Genomic DNA, 16,955 nt, shown 5'->3' with positions numbered 1-16,955 from the left:
TACATTCTCTGAAGTAAAATCTGACTCATCATTTGTCAGTTATATTAACCTGAAGCAATTTACCTCAAACTATTCCTTTATTCTTCAGAAAAGAAGCAGTTACTGTGAAAAAGTATTACAAAAAAAATCTGGAAATATTCACAGAGTCTTACACAAATTGTGTCTTTTTTATATATGAGTAAAAGACAATTTCTCTCCATACACACAAATGTATAAAAACACATTTCTTCAGGAAAGGGTGATTCCTCAGAACCAGAAAGGTGCTAAATAACAAAAGAAGTGCCAACTGAAAAGACGAATTTCCTTAGGTTTAAAACTGGAACGAAACAACTCTCAACATTTGCAAAACATTCCTTTATTATTAGAAATAAATTATTTGTATAAAAATTGCATGCGTCAATCATTGCATTTATTTTTTAGCACAACCCAGGGCTTCAATCCAGTCAGCCATTACAAGAAACAGACTCATTGTCTTATACAAGTTGAACAATGTGGGACAGGAACAGGAGTTCTCACAATCACAGAAAAATACTTACAAGAATAACATCAGACATGGTTTATTTCAACAGCATTTTTTTTTCACAAGCTAACGTTAGTTTTCCTTTTGTGATTTTTTTTTAATTGCTCACGAATAAGCAATACTTTAGCTTGACACTCCTTGGTTGTATAAATGGGTTTTTTCACTCCTTGATATTGGTACTTTTGGCTCATGGTTAATTTTTGTTCCTTACAAGACTGACTATTGATATGATTGATTGTAGTCTACGAAGATCTCCAGGATTGAGTATTTGCTGTCTTGTGTTCATTGCTGAAGATCACATACCACATTTCTTCAGATTGTATCATTTCCCTGTTTCAGATTGAATGATTGCTATAGCTGATATATGTTGTCTTGGTAGAGGAAGCTGTTAAGACAAATTAGGAGACATTAATGGCATATAATAAATAATGTGCTAATATGATTGGAAATTTGAAACCCTGTAATGCCTGATTGGTATGTGACACTCAGCTTTTAAACCGTGTATTAAAAATCTAGTATCATCAAAATAAAAATACAGAAGCAAATTTAATCTGTAAAAGTCAATAGTCTCATCAATATTTACCAGGAAAGTAAAAATGTAAAAAATTCTAATCTTGGGGGCTGGGGATTTAGCTCAGTGGCATAAGCACCTGCCTTGCAAGTCTGTGGTTGTGAGTTTGATCCCTGGTATCGGTAAAAATACAAACAAAAAAAAAAATTCTAATCTTTAAGAAGTTTCAGTAAAAATCCATTTAGTGTCTATTTTGCTATTTTGCTAGTGTCTTCCATATACATAAAATAAAGAACTAGAAATATAAAATATATGAAAACATTTTCCAACCTAAGCCAAAGGTCTCAATCAATCTTTAAGTCTGATCTAATGACCCCAAAAAAAGCTAATTATAAATTTCTGTGCCCTGACAATGAATGAATCTTCTATTTAAAACTAATTCTTTAGTATCTAAAAGTTAACATGGCAAGTTATCAAGTGCAAAGAATACTTATAATCAATGACACACATGTGTTGTTAATACTACATATTTATAGTTTTTTGGCTTCATCTAAATATTCAAAGGAGATATTTAAAAAACAAATACTTAAGGAAATAGATAAATATTTAATAGTTCTGTTAGCAACTTAGTATGCAATAAAGCTCATAATTTTAACAGTACTAGTGATATGAAAACAAAATATTCTTGCCAAATGCATATTCACACTTAAATTTTCAGAGAATGCTAAATTAAAAACAAGGAATTCTTTTATCATTTTTGAAAGACACAATGTAATAATTTATATTCCAAAATTCAAATTAATAACAATATTTACAAAACCACACATATATCTACTTCGCTATTTCAATATGTAAAACTAATGAGGATGAAACATTATTTTGGAAAATAATGTACTTACTGAACATTGAATAAGACTAGGAATTGAAAAGCATTTTCTTTGAGATAACTAAAGGTTTCATCCTTTTGCAGTATGGAACACTTACAACCAGAAACATTCTTCCAATGATTAGGCTTGTACAAAGTTCACGATCACTAAAATTAATACACATAGCACGTGAAACTCTTAATTATAGATAGGTAACTATTTTTGCATGTATTAAAAGATGCATGCCAAAATATGTAATGCATCTGCATATATTATCCACATGTCTCACACTTTTAGGTTACTAGTGTAGCATAGTGGAAAGGAGGTTGATTTAACATTGGTATGATTTATTTTGTGATCTACAAGATGAATGCAAAAGCTCATGGAAGTAGGTCCCTGGGCCTCAGTTTCATCACTAGCGAAAAGTCTACAGCACCAGGCGTTTGTCAAGGTGTAGGCAGAGGACATTCGTGGGTGAAACAACTGTACCTTGGGAGAACCAGTATAGAATCTAACTTTTTAAACCAGTCTTTCCAAAATGTAAGGTGTTAGTTACACTCATTTGGAATTAAAAGAAACAATGATTAATTTTGCTGTTTACCTCATTTTTCTGTTTTTAATTTACATAACACTTTTAAATATCCTCTAAGAAACTTCCTCTAAGAAAACAAAATCTTTATTCTGTAGCTCTGTTTTTGAAAGACTTATAGAATCGTTGTAGACGAGATGCCAAAAATTATCATGAGTTAGTAAAATGACCATTAAAAGAGTCATTCAGCTTTCTGCACGGTTCAGTATTGTCATCAACTTCTAAAAATATAGCAAATATGTATCCGACTTTTAGTTTACAAAGGGAAGCAAAGGGAAAGAGCCAAAAAGACCTTAAACAGGGTGCTACCCTGAAAATGCCACTCAGTGTATACAACAATTTGGATCAGACCATCTTTAAGGATCATTATGTCTTTCAGGTTCTTTAGCTAACCAAAGATTTGTGCATTTAGTTTTTTGAAGTAGTAAAAAGGATCTCCATAAAGTAAGATTGTAGAATTCTCTTGATAAATTGGACAATCATTCACATAGAATTTTCTACTGGTTAGAAAAAGAAAACCAAAGTTTGCAAACAGATAATTTACTTAATATGAAAACAGCTATAGAAGACAAACAGAATGATAATTATCCTGCAAAAACCTTTATTTCTGTAATATTGCAGAACAAAATGGATTCAAGATATACAGATAAACCAATAGGGAAGATGTTTACAGTGGTAAATAATGTGCTTCTGGAAAAATCAATTTTTAAATATAGCAAACAATGAAGGTATTTTTGAGCCTACCACACTGTGTTCATAAGCTAGAGAAAGCAACTCTACCTCCAGTGGCAGCTGTTTTCATGACTTATTCATGAATGTGGCTTAAGCATAACCATGTACAGCATTGGTTAATTGGGTAAAATTGGCAAAATACATATATATCATCTTTATTTCTCACTCCCCTCTCTTGCTGTTCTGAATGAACAGTATCTTTTCTTATGTAAAATGTTGCATTTTGAAAATTCAGCAAATTGATTTGCTTTGTAATTTCACCTTACCTGTATTCACTCCATACAGGCTTTGAAGCATTAAAAAGATCTGCACTATGTGATTAGAATTACAGCCATCAATGAATCATACTCAAGATAAGCTTTGTGAACTTGTTTGAAGGGTTGATTTCATACTATAGTGCTCCACGACCATGGGCTCATAGTATTGAGCAAATAAAAGCATTCTTTGTATATTTAAATGCACAGCTATTTGCTCAGAAAGAAAAATCTCAACAGTGGGATTATAGTCATAATTGTTAAAATATTTCATTTTATTACAAAAGAAAGACGGGCAGGAGATATATCTCAGTGACACAGAGCCTGCTTAGCAAACACAGGGATCTGAGTTCAATTCTTATACCAAAAAAAAAAAAAAAAAAAAAAAGAATGAATGAATGAAAAAAAAGAAAGAAAAGATAAACACTGAAACAATAGTTTTTGAATTCTAATACATTCTTTTCTATAGACCAATCTACCTGCTTAAAGTAGCAAAGATGCCTTAACACTCCTACTGTGATGGATTTATAGACCACAAAACTCTGTATTATACATCATTGTTACTGCATCCTCATAATGATGATTTATCCAAATACTGGCAGTAGAAAGTGGTAGAAGATAACACCTTGACTCCTGTTTCACTCAGTTAACCAGTTCCAGTTTTACTGAGAATATACACATCTTGAGAATAGGTGTTATAAATTTGAAGAGATAAATTATTTATCTCATACAACATTATGGCAAAAGCTCCCCAATATTTAATTATACTTTCAAAGATCTAAGACAAATGTTTGGAGAAGAAATAGCATGTTTAGAGTATTAATCACGTGGCCACGTTTTTAAAGAAAGTTAGTGATTTCAGAAAGTTTATAACTAATTTGAAAACCCTGCAGATGACATGAACACAAAAGAGCCTATGACACATGTGTCAGAATTCTTACCTGGACTCTCATGCACAGAATTATCAGCTGTTTGTAAAGCACACAAATCTACCTTTTCATCATTGCGCAAACATGTAAGTAAGCAAAGGAAAACAGTTGTGAGCAGGAGAAGGATTGTATAAAGATGTGTATCTCACACAATCTCTCTTGAATGTATAAATATCTATCACTTTAACTGAGCCAGATTTATTGAAACCTAACTGTTCCTGTAAAAGTTGAACATATTAAAGTATCCAAGTACAATTTAACCTTCACTCAGCAGTAGCTGACATTATCTTGATTCATCTTTTCAACTTCCTTTTGCCTTTCGAAAGCAACTCTAACTCATTCAGAATATTATAGACTTAGTCTCCAAACAGTCCTCATGTTTGAAATATTTCATTTTTATTTTACAGAAAATAGAGAAATATATGCATGCTATGCAATTTCCATTTCAACAGAAAATAATAAAAACAAAACAGGAAGGGCTTTAGTCTTATTTCAAAAATACAAGATTAGTCCTTATCAATAAAGCACTGGAAATTTTTCTTTTCAAGGGTGCCATTTGTTCTTTAAAGGGTGAAAAGGACTATTAACTTTTTCTTCACTCTTTTCCATCTGTAACTGTAGAATGAGTGGTATTTATTTCACTGTAAGTTCAGTAGTTCTATTTGAAACCAAATTGTATAACATTTTTGGATTGTTACTAAAATACAGGTATAATAGACTGGTAAATCATACTGAGAAGTACCAGTTTGTAAAATGTATCATTGCCAACATCAGTTTATTGGGATTTTACAAAAGGTTTTAACTTGCTATACTGATGCTTCCAACATAGAAAATAGACAAAATTTTGTCCTCCAAATACATTCTTCCTCGATGCCTTTTTTAATAATAATAATTTAATAATTCATTTTTGCTAAGAGCCAAAATCGGCCCATTGTTAGTAAATTGCTCACCGATAATGAGAGATGATTATAACAATTTGCTACTAAAATCCATCCTTAGTTTGTCTTTTGCAGTTTCATAGGTTTATATCTAGTAGAAATGTGAACAGTAAAAAGTATGAGTTCTTGTAAGTTTCCTCTCTTTAAAAATGACTGTTTGGCATCACCAATCTGAAGGTCAATAATTCCAGTCTGACAGTAATTGAAGCCAATAATTTTAATTAAGCCATGTTAACTATCTGAGGCTAGTTCTATGAAATAGCAGAACAGGAGTTAGGCACCTGGAAATATTAGTACAAGGGAAGGGTTTATTGAATCCAGTAAAAAATTATAAGATGCTGTAGTAATTAAACCAAATAAAATGAATTATTAGTCTTCTAATAATACTATGTGAAAAGCATAGTAAGAAGAGGATAAAACCTACTGAGGAATTTTGCGACAAAGGCAGTATTTCTACAGTGTTTTATCTTTATCATATATCTATGTTATCAAAAGACTGAACGTCACTCTAATGTAAAAATCTTAGTCTTGAGGTATTTCTGTGTTCTATCTACACAAATAAATCATATAAAATTTGTAACTTTTTGCATACGCAGATCTCTGGTGTTCTTTAATGTAAACCTTCAGTGTGTGTGCTCTTCATTCATAAATACAAGCATGGCCTTTCATAGATCTTTTAAATCCTGCTTGATTAGCCTGGGTGTCAGTGCTATCATGTACTACTTCTAAGGTGGACAACAGAGTAATGTATATGAGAAGAAAGAAAAAAGATATTGATTGTGAGAGACAACCTTTTTAGGGTCATAAGGCTTTCAGAGAAGAACTCTAAATGTTTTAACATATTCATTCTTGAAAAATAAAACTAAAAAAGAGGAATATTTGGGCAAAACAAGAATTACTGTGACTTTATTACACATGTGACTGGCTTATTCTCCCATTTTTCTAACAATTCAAATACATCATTTATTTATGTAAGATTTGTAGTAATATGTTCCATTAATATTAGTAAACTATTACAAGTACCAATCAAGAGTGAATAAATACATAGTAAATAGTTCCTAATTGATAAAAGAAAATTTTATAAATGGAGGTATTTTTAAACCTGAAGCTACATAGTGCCTTAAAACAAAGACTTAGGTGCCATGCTCTGTAAAAGAGATGTAATGGGAGTGTTCATGTTGGAAAGAATACTGATTCAGCTTGCAATGATGTGGCTCTTGGCAAATGGTTCTGACTTCTGTGAAAGTATCACGGTGTGTTAGTATCATTGTGCCTCTAGAACCATGTAGCACATTCCCCAAAACTAGTAGAAGAATGTTTAACGTACATCTATTAGGAAGTGCTCCCGCTCTTGACCATCTGAAAGTCTACAGATGACTTACTGTTGGTTTCAAGACTCTCACAGAGTTCGCTTTTCACTTCGCCATTTGGTCTGTCATTGCCTTTTTGGATGAGTTTGCTTTGCATGGTGGCAGCTGTCACCACAGCCTTGAAGCTCCTCTTGCGTTTTTGAACATTCTGCTCTGGATGAAAAATTATAATATAAACCTTGGGCATATAGAGCATCCCCAGAGACACCGAAGCACTTAAACTCATGGAGACAGTGAGTGTTGTCGTCTGGATGTACATCTGCAGGATGGAAAAAAAAAATATAATCACTGTTGTAAGTCTGAGCAGTAGGTGACAAAGAAAATATTATACAATTTTCTAAAATTATTTTGTCTCTACTAAAAGCATATTGGAAGGTGCTTCTTGAATTTTCCCTTAACAATAGGCAAGTACTCTAACGTCTCAATCTGCAAATAAGGATGTGAAAGTTTGCATTTTTATTAACCTCAATTCATTAAATCTAAATGTACAAACAATGGAACTGATGGAGTTCTTTTTAGATTATAAACTACATAAGAAAGGGAATAAAGCTAATTTAGCAAAAGACTAGCATTTTATACCACATGGCCCTTTTACAGGAGGTACAAGTGGATCCAGTCTTACTGTTTTAGGAAAAGTAAACTCAAGGAGAATTTTGTATTGTGAAACTCGAGTGAGAGTAAAGCAATCTACAAGGTCATCCATGCACTCCATAATTTCCATAATGATACTGTTTACATCTTTACATCACTACCAAACTCCAACTACCAAAGCTGAGAAATCATAAGCATTCCATTAAGCTTTGGCTTATCAAGCTACTTTCAAGATGCATAACTTCAGAGATCTTAACAATTCTGTCAGTTCAAAACAAATGCAAAGTCTTTTGCAAAAGCTGCAAGAACTCCTTTATCTAAAATTTGATATGTACTGTGTGTATAGGTTCCTGGCATATCAGCATTTTGAAAATTCTCTCCTTATGTTCATTATCATTATTTCATTAAAATCCATTGCTATGGCATTAACAAAGAGGGATTTCATAAGAAATTTTCTTTGTACAACATGAAGTTTAAGAAAGTATAAATCAGAGCTGATCAAAAAATATTGTGTATGTCAAATTTTTAAAAATTAATTCAAATACACAGTGCTATTAATTATCTTAAAAATATACTCCCTCATTTCAAACACACTTCTCTCATCATTCATGGCACTTTCTGAAGTAACCTGTAAGTCCTTGGTCGTGAGTGTCTTTGTAAGATATGATCAAAAGTACAGTGCATGTTGCTACCAAGTTCCATCCATTGATGGTGGGCTCTAAAAACATTATAATGTGCCATCATTCACCTTATTAACCGAACTGGCACAACAAACTGCTGACTCTTCCATAAAGTCAAAATGACCATGAAAGGTAATATTATGCATCAGTTGAGGATATTCAAAAGCTAAGGAAATGCAACATAGGGCACTCAGGAAAAAAAACAATCAGAGCTCATTCACAAAGTGGCAGGAAATGAGAAAATTGTGTTCCAGCCAATGGAGAGCATTTTGAGGGAGATTAATGGCAATATTATTTTTATTGTAATACATTTTTAAATTTAAATGTTCATGTACTGATCATAACTTCTAAATCATTTTTTTGGATTTTTATGACAATGATAACAGTATTTCAATCTTTGAAAACAAAAAAAAATCTGCTTCACATTTTTACACCCTATATTCAATAATAATAACCCTCAAATAACTTGGAATGCTCAGGCCACAAAGAAATCATGACTAAGAAAGTGAAGTAAATCTTTCCCTTATTTGTAACTCTCAATAATAGCTCTGTTCACTTGGATAACACCGCAGAAAAGTCCAATTTCATTAGCCCTTACTCAAGAACAAAAACAATTCCGCATGTTTTAATAAAAGATGAAAAAATTTACTCTTCAGTATAAATTCATGATTCAGCATTAGGATTGCTTTGCCTAGAGGAGACAGGTCTTTTTAACAGATGGCAAATTCTTGAAGTCAAGAACAGTTCTAACCATTAGGAGAAATTCAAATACTAGTAAAAACACTACCTTTGCCTTTGAAATTATAAAGATTTCTGAGTTTAGTGATCAATTCATCTAGAATAGAGGCTATCCTTGCATAAAAGTTCATTTTGTAAATATAAGTACCATTAAAAGTTTATATAGAATTGGTTTGTTTCAGAGATCACCTCCTCTAGGATGTTCTCCATGATAATCTTATCATAAGTGTAATATTTTTATTTTATTCTTAAACACAAATGCATTAAGTAGATCTAATATTGGCACTTTTTAATATATAAGTATATGATTGTATTCATTTCTATGAACTTTGTGTTAATTCATATGAAATATAGAAAGTATAAAACTACGTAGAATAACTAAACTATACTTTCTGTATACCCCTAAAAAGTCTGTAGATTCTAGGCATAATAGTTACCTAGAAACTGGTCCTTATTTTAGTTATATGATGATCTTCATGACAAAAACAAGTAATACTAAATATACTTCCTATAATTTACACTTCTGCCATATGGACATCAATTATGGCTACCATATAGAGCTGATAATATTTTGAAAAAGGAAAAAGGGATAAGGTATGATTTCTTGATACTAAGCCAAATTCAAGCACAGCAGCCCCAATAGAAACCTGATCCAAGTATAATTCTCATCAAGAGGTAAATTACTCCATGTTCTGAACTCTCATGCTACCTGCCAAATAAGTAGAAGTCTGTATTAAACTGGAGAGTACTAAAGAGTGACTGCCATTAAGAAGGTCCCAAAGGAATGTGATTATGTGTCTTTAGTCACATAAAGCTGTGCTCTTTGCTTTTAAGTAATTTATATTATAAGCACTTTTAAGCTTCTTGTGTGTTGGTTAATCTTTCAGCTCCTATTTATTTTCAAGCTAAAACTGCTGCAAAAAACCTACGCAGAAAAAGAATGCAGAAGAAGGACGTGGAGGTCAAGAGAGAATGTGACAAAATCTAAACTGCACACATAGTCCAAAGTCACTTCAGTAGGCAACCATTGATTTTGCCTTATCAGACCTGATAAATTGATTTAACCTAAAAACAAATGAAAAAAAAAAAATCTAGCTAACCCAACAGTGGTAAAAGATGGGAGTATCTATACTGGCTAGCCAGAGTTTGTAATATGACTTAACTGGTTAGTCTTGCTACACACATATTATAGATAGATATAGAGGAGTTATATTTTTAAAATCTTATAAAATTTCCCTGCCACCAAAACATAATTATAATTTTCTGCCCTTATTGAGAATAATTCTGAAATTCATAGTATATTTAATCTTGCTAGATGTTAGGCATGGAGAAGTTTCTAGAATGCTAGCTTCCTCATAAAGTGTATTGTGGCATTATTGCAGCATTTTCTTTAGGCAAGCCAAAAGATAAAATGTGAAAGATAAAATAAACAGTTATGAGAGCACTGTGTTTATTGTACCAAGTTTTCCATTAGACATCACTTTCAAATTACCCCCAAATGCTGATCTTATTTATCTGCTTTCTTAAAACAACTTCTAAAAATATTTAATGTAAGTTTTAAAAATGTAGAACATCTATACATAATCATAACCTGCACTCCAAAACTATGCAGTGGCCTAGAAGTTGTTACAAGCTTTGGACTAAGAATAGACTGAGTTTTTAAGATTCTTTTATGAATTCTTAATGGAATGAACAAGTCTTATACGCCATAACCTCAAAGAAAGCAACAACAAAAAGACAAACAAAGACATAAAAGTGCTATTAATTTGCATTAAAGAAAAATTAAGTCATATATGAAAGAAGTCTTTCTTCAATATTGAAGAAGATTAGAAAAAGTTTCCTAAAATTTTGTAAATGAAAATTATTCTAAAAATCATCTGGATTCCTATATCCTATAAAATGTTCAATTTGTTTGAGCCATGAATGGGAGGAGGGTATTCCAGTAGTGTTGGCTTGAATTCCAACATCAGAATTCATAAATTTCATGTAAAACCCAAAGATGTTTCTATAAACTCTAGAATTGCCTTTTGAGTGAAGGAAGTTTCAACCCCATCAATCAAGCAAAAATTGGTTCTAACAAAACTTCTTAGGTTTACAGATGTCATTCAGTGGTATAACATAGGTCCAAGCCCCAACCCCAAAACAAACAACAACAAAAAGCCTTACTTGGTTATCGAACAAAGATGTCATCTTATTTTTCTTTCTGACATTTAATTTATTATCTATAAAATGGAGGAAGTAATGGCTTTTCATAAAGGAGTTACAAGGTGAAGTGTTACAGTTATTTATAAAATATCTGTAGGCAAAAAGTAGCTAAACAAAGGATGTTTATCTAATAGATTTGAATCTAAAAGACATTGATAAAGCATCTTTCCAGGTACCGAGAATAAAAGAGGGTTCTGTTAGCAAGTCATATAGATCATTTTCATTTAATTAAGAGCTGATAGTCATGTTTTCTACCTGATATCTGGACCAAGTCCTTTGTAATCTCCCTTCAAAATGTACAGAATAAAATTTTACCCAAATGTCAACTCTGTTTGCTGAGGTCAAGGCCATATCTACTTCTTAGGTTACATTTCTAGAATAACACAACAGGTCTTGTTTTCCAAGTTATAGCCCACCACAGGACTCTGTTAACTCCTCTTTCTCTGCATAAATCTACCAAGTAGGGTCAAGGAAGGGGAGAGTAAAGGGACATAAAAAGAATTCATATATGATATGTACATGTGCCAACTCCTCATGGTGAATGTAACCATTATGTACTGCAAATGTACCAATAAAAATAACTGACAATAATACTGGACACATTAAAAATAAACTTCTCTTTCCTATTTTTCTTTTGCATACCTATTTGCACACCCCATCACTGAAAAATGTTCAAACATGGAGGAAGAGAACTACTTTTTATATCACATCTGCCTCTACGCCCCATGGACATTTTCAATCTGAAGCTGTAGGATGTACAGGTTTAACCTCAGGATAAGTCAGGGAAGAGTTGGGGCAATGGAGCACACACGGGATATCTTTTATTGGACGTATTACAACTTCCTCTTTATTCTCTAATTAGGTCATTCGCACATGTTCAAGGTCTATTGGATGTAGGTCATCATCTGAAATCATTAAATCATTACTCTCCAGGGAGAGTAAAGAATGAGGAGATTCTGTTGCTCTCAGATAAGGCTCAATCTCTTACTTTCAGTTGGGTCCTGAATGCAGATCTCCATGGAGTGTAATCTGGTAAGTTTTCAACACTTTAGTAGCTATGAGACCCACTATGAGACCCAGCACTCAAAGCATTTTTATGTCATATGGTAAGAAACAGATTTATTCTTTAGTCCTGAATTTTTTGTCTTCCCCTGGGTAATTTTGCCATGCTACTTTGCTACTGTGAGCCAGGTACTATTCAGTTGCTTTGTACACACACTGAGCAATTAGAAAACTACTTTAGGGGCTGGGGGTTTAGCTCAGCGGCATAAGTGCCTGCCTTGCGAGCAGGCAGTTGTGAGTTCAATCCCTGGTACTGATAAAAAGGGAAAAAAAAAGAAAACTACTTTAGTTCTTACGTCTTGACTTTTTTTGCTTCTATTTTCTATTTCCTCAGTGTGTGTCTGTCAAGCTGGCACTTACACTGGCAAATGGAGTTTCTTCTACATTTTTTTTTTCTTTTAGCAAAACTTTAGCCATTAAACAACAACAAAAAGCTATTATTTGTTACTAGAGGTGATTTAAAAGGGTTAACGTTAAGTTGACAGAGAAATTCTGAGTTGCAAATCAACCCATCATGCCACAAGCCAAATTCTAATGGAAACTGCTCTAACATTGGCAGAATCACTCTCCTGGCTGGGCCTGAACACAAGAATCTTCATAGCCCTGTATCAAACATTTTGCCATTGTTTATGATTTCCTCCCCCCCCCCCCATACATATTCCTATCTTGCTATTCACAATTGGAGTTAGGGTCTTAAACCAGAACCAGTTTTTGAATGGGCCTGTATACATATTGTTCTACATTTAAAGAGGTCCTATTTTATGTTCTATTGTCACTATTCTGAAATTTGTGATAGATTTTTTGACTAAATGTGCCTGCATTTTTATTTTACAGCAGGCCCCACAAGTTATATTTTTTTAATCAAAATAATTTGCATTCTGGCAGCTTGCAGGCTTCTCATGGGAAATTAATTTGCCACCCATATAGCTCACTCACTTGTCCAGCAGCATCTAAAACTTAACAAGTCCCTGACTTCTCACCTTTAGCCCTAAAATCACTCATCCAATGATGACTCCCGTTTTGTAAAACCTCTAAATTGCTCTCAACTTCTCTTTCCCACTCAGTCTTATCTACAAATAAGTCTTGTGGATTCTATCTTCAAATTTCTCTTAGACCCAGCATTTTTTACTACATACAATCTGTATCACACCATTTCAAGCCTCCATCGCCATCTCTCCTGAATCATCACTCTGACTCTTCTCCTGATCTCTCGGCTTGGCTCTGTTTGGTCTGGATCACAAGTGATATTAGCACTGAAGCTAAAATAATCCTATTATTTATATATCAGATTAATTCCTTTCACTCTCAAAACTCTGCAATGACTTCAGATCTCATGATGCCCCCATAAGGTCCTGAGTCCTCTGGCTTTACACCTTCATTTACTCATCCTTTTCTAGTCATAGTGTCCCTGGGGGGATCCTGGGAGAGGTCAGTTATGCTTTTCTTTTAGGGTTTCTTTTGTGTTTGATGGTAGATTTCTCTGTTTTTTTCAGGTGGTACCTAAAATGTTCTTTTTCCATAAAACTTTCCCTGAGCACACCATTCTTCCTTGGTTCCATCTTATGTCTTAGTATTTACCATTTCTAGCATAAATATACATTTATTTCACTTTTTTAATGTCTGCATTATCTATTTCCCTTAACTGGAACAAAAACTTCATGAGCACAGAGATTTTTATCTGTATTTTTTACTTCTACGAATTCAGCACTTTGAACACTGCCTTCAACGATAAAAATTTTCTATATTCTTTGAGTTGGTATCAGTTTTTACCCTTGATTTAGACATTACAAGGAAATAACTCATGTAGATCTAAACAGGACATAATAAATCAGATAAATATTAAAGCTAGGAAATATAAGTGAATTGAAGTACCCTATTTCCTCTCCAATCATTCTGGAAAATTGGAATAGAGTTATAATACTAGGCAGATAAACATTATGCTTTTTAAATTGTAAACATAGCAAAGGGCCATTTTGCTCCTTACTAAGCAATGGTCAGCATAAAACAAAAGTCAGTGACCACAGCTTTGGGAATATGAGCGCTATGGACTCTAGACTTTGGGAGAACCTTCTCCATTTAACAGTTTAGCTGAAAGTAATACACTCAGCCTGTTCCTTGGCTCCTACACACCTAAATCAGAAGGTTGAATGAGACAGCATAGGTAAAACATTGACACAGAGCCATAGCTATTATAGTCATTATTTAACCTTGATCATGTTCTTTATTCATCTTCCTACATTTATTACACCATAACCATTTAACTGTACTGTCCTTTCAAAACCAATTTTAAGGGGTTTTTTTTAAACCTTTATCATAAGAACACACACAAATACAAGTTTAAAAAGTGTCCATAAAGTTGTAAAGTTCATTTGTGTTTGTGTGATACTCTTGGGTAAAGTCAAAGAATCCTAGGCCCTCACTCTGGGAAGAAGCATTGTCTTTAGGGTTGTGTTTCTTCTGTCGGAGAAATCAGAGTGTGTGGAACCAGTCAGCACGGCAGAGATATTACACTGTGTGATCACTGGTGAAGACAATAAAGGCTTTCCTGATTATATTTGCCAACTCTCATCACCTCCTCCTTTTGCTCTGAATACATTTGCAAAATGGAAAAACCAAAGAATTTAAGAGCAGAAATAAGAATAAAGATTGTATTCACTTGCGTTGTTCACATCTGAGCCTTTAATTCTTTATTGTTTGCTTATTGGTAATAGTGCAACCAGCTGCAGAGATACATGACATCAACTACTGAGCACAATATCAGCTTCTCCAGGGACAGAAAAAGACATTTTAAGGAAGCAATAGCAACATTAGATTATAATGATTTCATAGTTAAGTATAAGATATATTTAATATTTATAATAGTAGTTTATGTTTATCAAAGTCTAAAGGAATTATAAACAAAGTATTTTAAATTATAGCACGTAATAAAGCATAACCTTAAATCTTCAGCTATTGTATGTGATAATCATTTATAAAAGCAGTAAAAATAATTTTTAAACAGCAATGTTACATTTTTTACTGTGGTGTATGCAAATAAATCCGAAATACCTATTTTCCAAGTGCCTATTTAGTTCTCTTCAGATATGTTCTCCATATTTTTACCTTTATTGACACTTTGTTCTTTGGTGCCTTCTAGTCTTTTATCATTTTTTTTTCAGCATCATAGTTAGGGACAAAAATAAAAGTAATGGAGATGTCTTTAATTATTAAAATTTGAAAAGCTATCAAAATATGATAAATAGAATGTCTACCTGAACAAATCAAATAAAATAAACAACAGTGTAATTCATTTTGGAGTTAAGAAAGAGAATTTTTGCAAGAACAAAATTGATCTTAGAGGTATACTTTATACTATGTGTGTGTGTTTGTGTGTGTGTGCGTGTGTGTATATGTATAAATATATAGTCCTGAAAGTCAAAAAAGAAATATTTTGAGTCCTTTATTTATCATTGTCAGGGGATGGAAACTTTGCTGGAATTTAAGTTTAGGAAACTGTATTTGTATTTTATTGTTAAAGAAGATTTGGTAACATGAGAATGGGTTAAGTTTTATGTTTTATAAGAGATAGTACAGTCTTGTTCAAATAAATGTTTCTTTTTAATGACAAAAGAATTAGTAACCCAATTCTTGTATTTTGTGCATATGCAAATTTTATTCAATTTTATGTTTTTTTTCCCTGATATTACTTAACACAGTAAAAATCAAGGAATAGTTTAATAGGATGAATGATGTCTACTTCAAGACTTTTTAATTTTGTTTTAATTATTGCTTTTAGAGATATTTAAAAAGGTAGTTAATAAAAATGGGTCACCTTGGTGAACCTTAGTCCAGTTTGACTGACATTATTTTCATATGCTCAAAGAAAAAGGAACTTAAAACACTGATACACAAAGAAGACCCATGGAAAAGATGGAGATGTTTAAGCTACCATGCTTTGCTATGGCCACTATAAGAAACAAATACAGAAGTCCTCAAGGGCTACAGAAGTTTTGTGACTGTAACTGGTCTGTGCTTCAATATACTGATAAAATCTCCAGGATGTGTGTTGTTGATTAAAGAACTATGATCAGATACTCATCTAAACAATGCACAATATAGATCTTATGGCATTAGTCACTGCACACAACTCTCAGCCATTGAAAATTAGATATATCATATGTCAAAAATGTTTGCACTTTCACCACTTCTGATAATCCTAAAAGGAAGGAATAGCTCTGTTTTTAAATAGACAGTCATGAAATTATTTTCAAGCCACACAGTTTAAGAACATGAAATGTAGATTCAAACTGAACTTTGTTTCACTTGGAAATCCATATTTTTCCACACAACACTTGTATACAGAAAGACATGAAAGGGAAATATTTTTTATTTGTATTATATTATATTATATTATATTATAATATTAAGGGAATATTAATTATATTATTATATGGGAATAATAATTATATTATTAAGGGAAATTTGAATTCTCTCCAAATCAAGAAATCATCCATTTTCTAATAGTTGGACCAGATTTTTTAAAAAATATAGATATGAGGTTAAATGTTAAAACATTTAAAAATAACAAAATGGAGTACATAGAAACTTATTCTCTTATTAATTAGCTATTTTCTGCATTGTGAATCCCATAGTAATTCCAACTTTCTTAGAGCTACACATTGTTGAGCTTAATCCAACAACCCAGGTGAAAACATGAGTCTCAAGAGTTAAATAAACAAAAACTTCATAGTAATCATGAGATTTTATAATTATCTTTTTAGAGATTCAAATTTCAATTTCAATATATAATAAAGATAAAAATAGTTTCATTGATTCAAGAAATAATATTCCCATTGCTTCCACAGTATTTTAGAATGTAAACCCTTCTCACAGGAATTCTACATGCATTAGATTACCTAAAAATAAGAATAAAATTTACAAAGCTGAAAATGTATAAATTACATTTTTATCTAAAATTCAAACAAATTGGA

The 16,955-nt window shown here is 32.4% G+C and overlaps 1 protein-coding gene across 5 annotated transcripts in view; it reads right to left on the bottom strand.

The window, feature by feature from the left end:
- Window positions 1-335: 335 nt before the first annotated feature.
- Grm8 (glutamate metabotropic receptor 8) overlaps window positions 336-16,955 on the bottom strand; it is a 783,619-nt gene continuing 766,999 nt past the window's right edge. For 4 of the 5 annotated variants that reach the window (XM_003475159.5, XM_063241281.1, XM_063241278.1 and 1 more), the window contains 2 exons: window positions 6,722-6,968; window positions 336-905 (listed from right to left, as the gene is read on the bottom strand). In XM_003475159.5, coding sequence (XP_003475207.2) covers window positions 856-905; window positions 6,722-6,968 — 297 coding nt within the window. In that variant the 3' untranslated portion in view covers window positions 336-855. Of the gene's footprint in view, window positions 906-6,666; window positions 6,969-16,955 lie in introns of all 5 variants that reach the window. The other variant, XM_063241274.1, reaches the window with a different exon arrangement.

The sequence above is a fragment of the Cavia porcellus genome, unplaced genomic scaffold, assembly GCF_034190915.1.
Source record: "Cavia porcellus strain 051 isolate PalLab524CR breed Dunkin Hartley unplaced genomic scaffold, mCavPor4.1 scaffold_2, whole genome shotgun sequence".
NCBI classification, from domain to species: Eukaryota; Metazoa; Chordata; class Mammalia; order Rodentia; family Caviidae; genus Cavia; species Cavia porcellus.
Note: the sequence above shows the minus strand (reverse complement) of the source record. Positions and strands in the feature narration are given on the sequence as shown.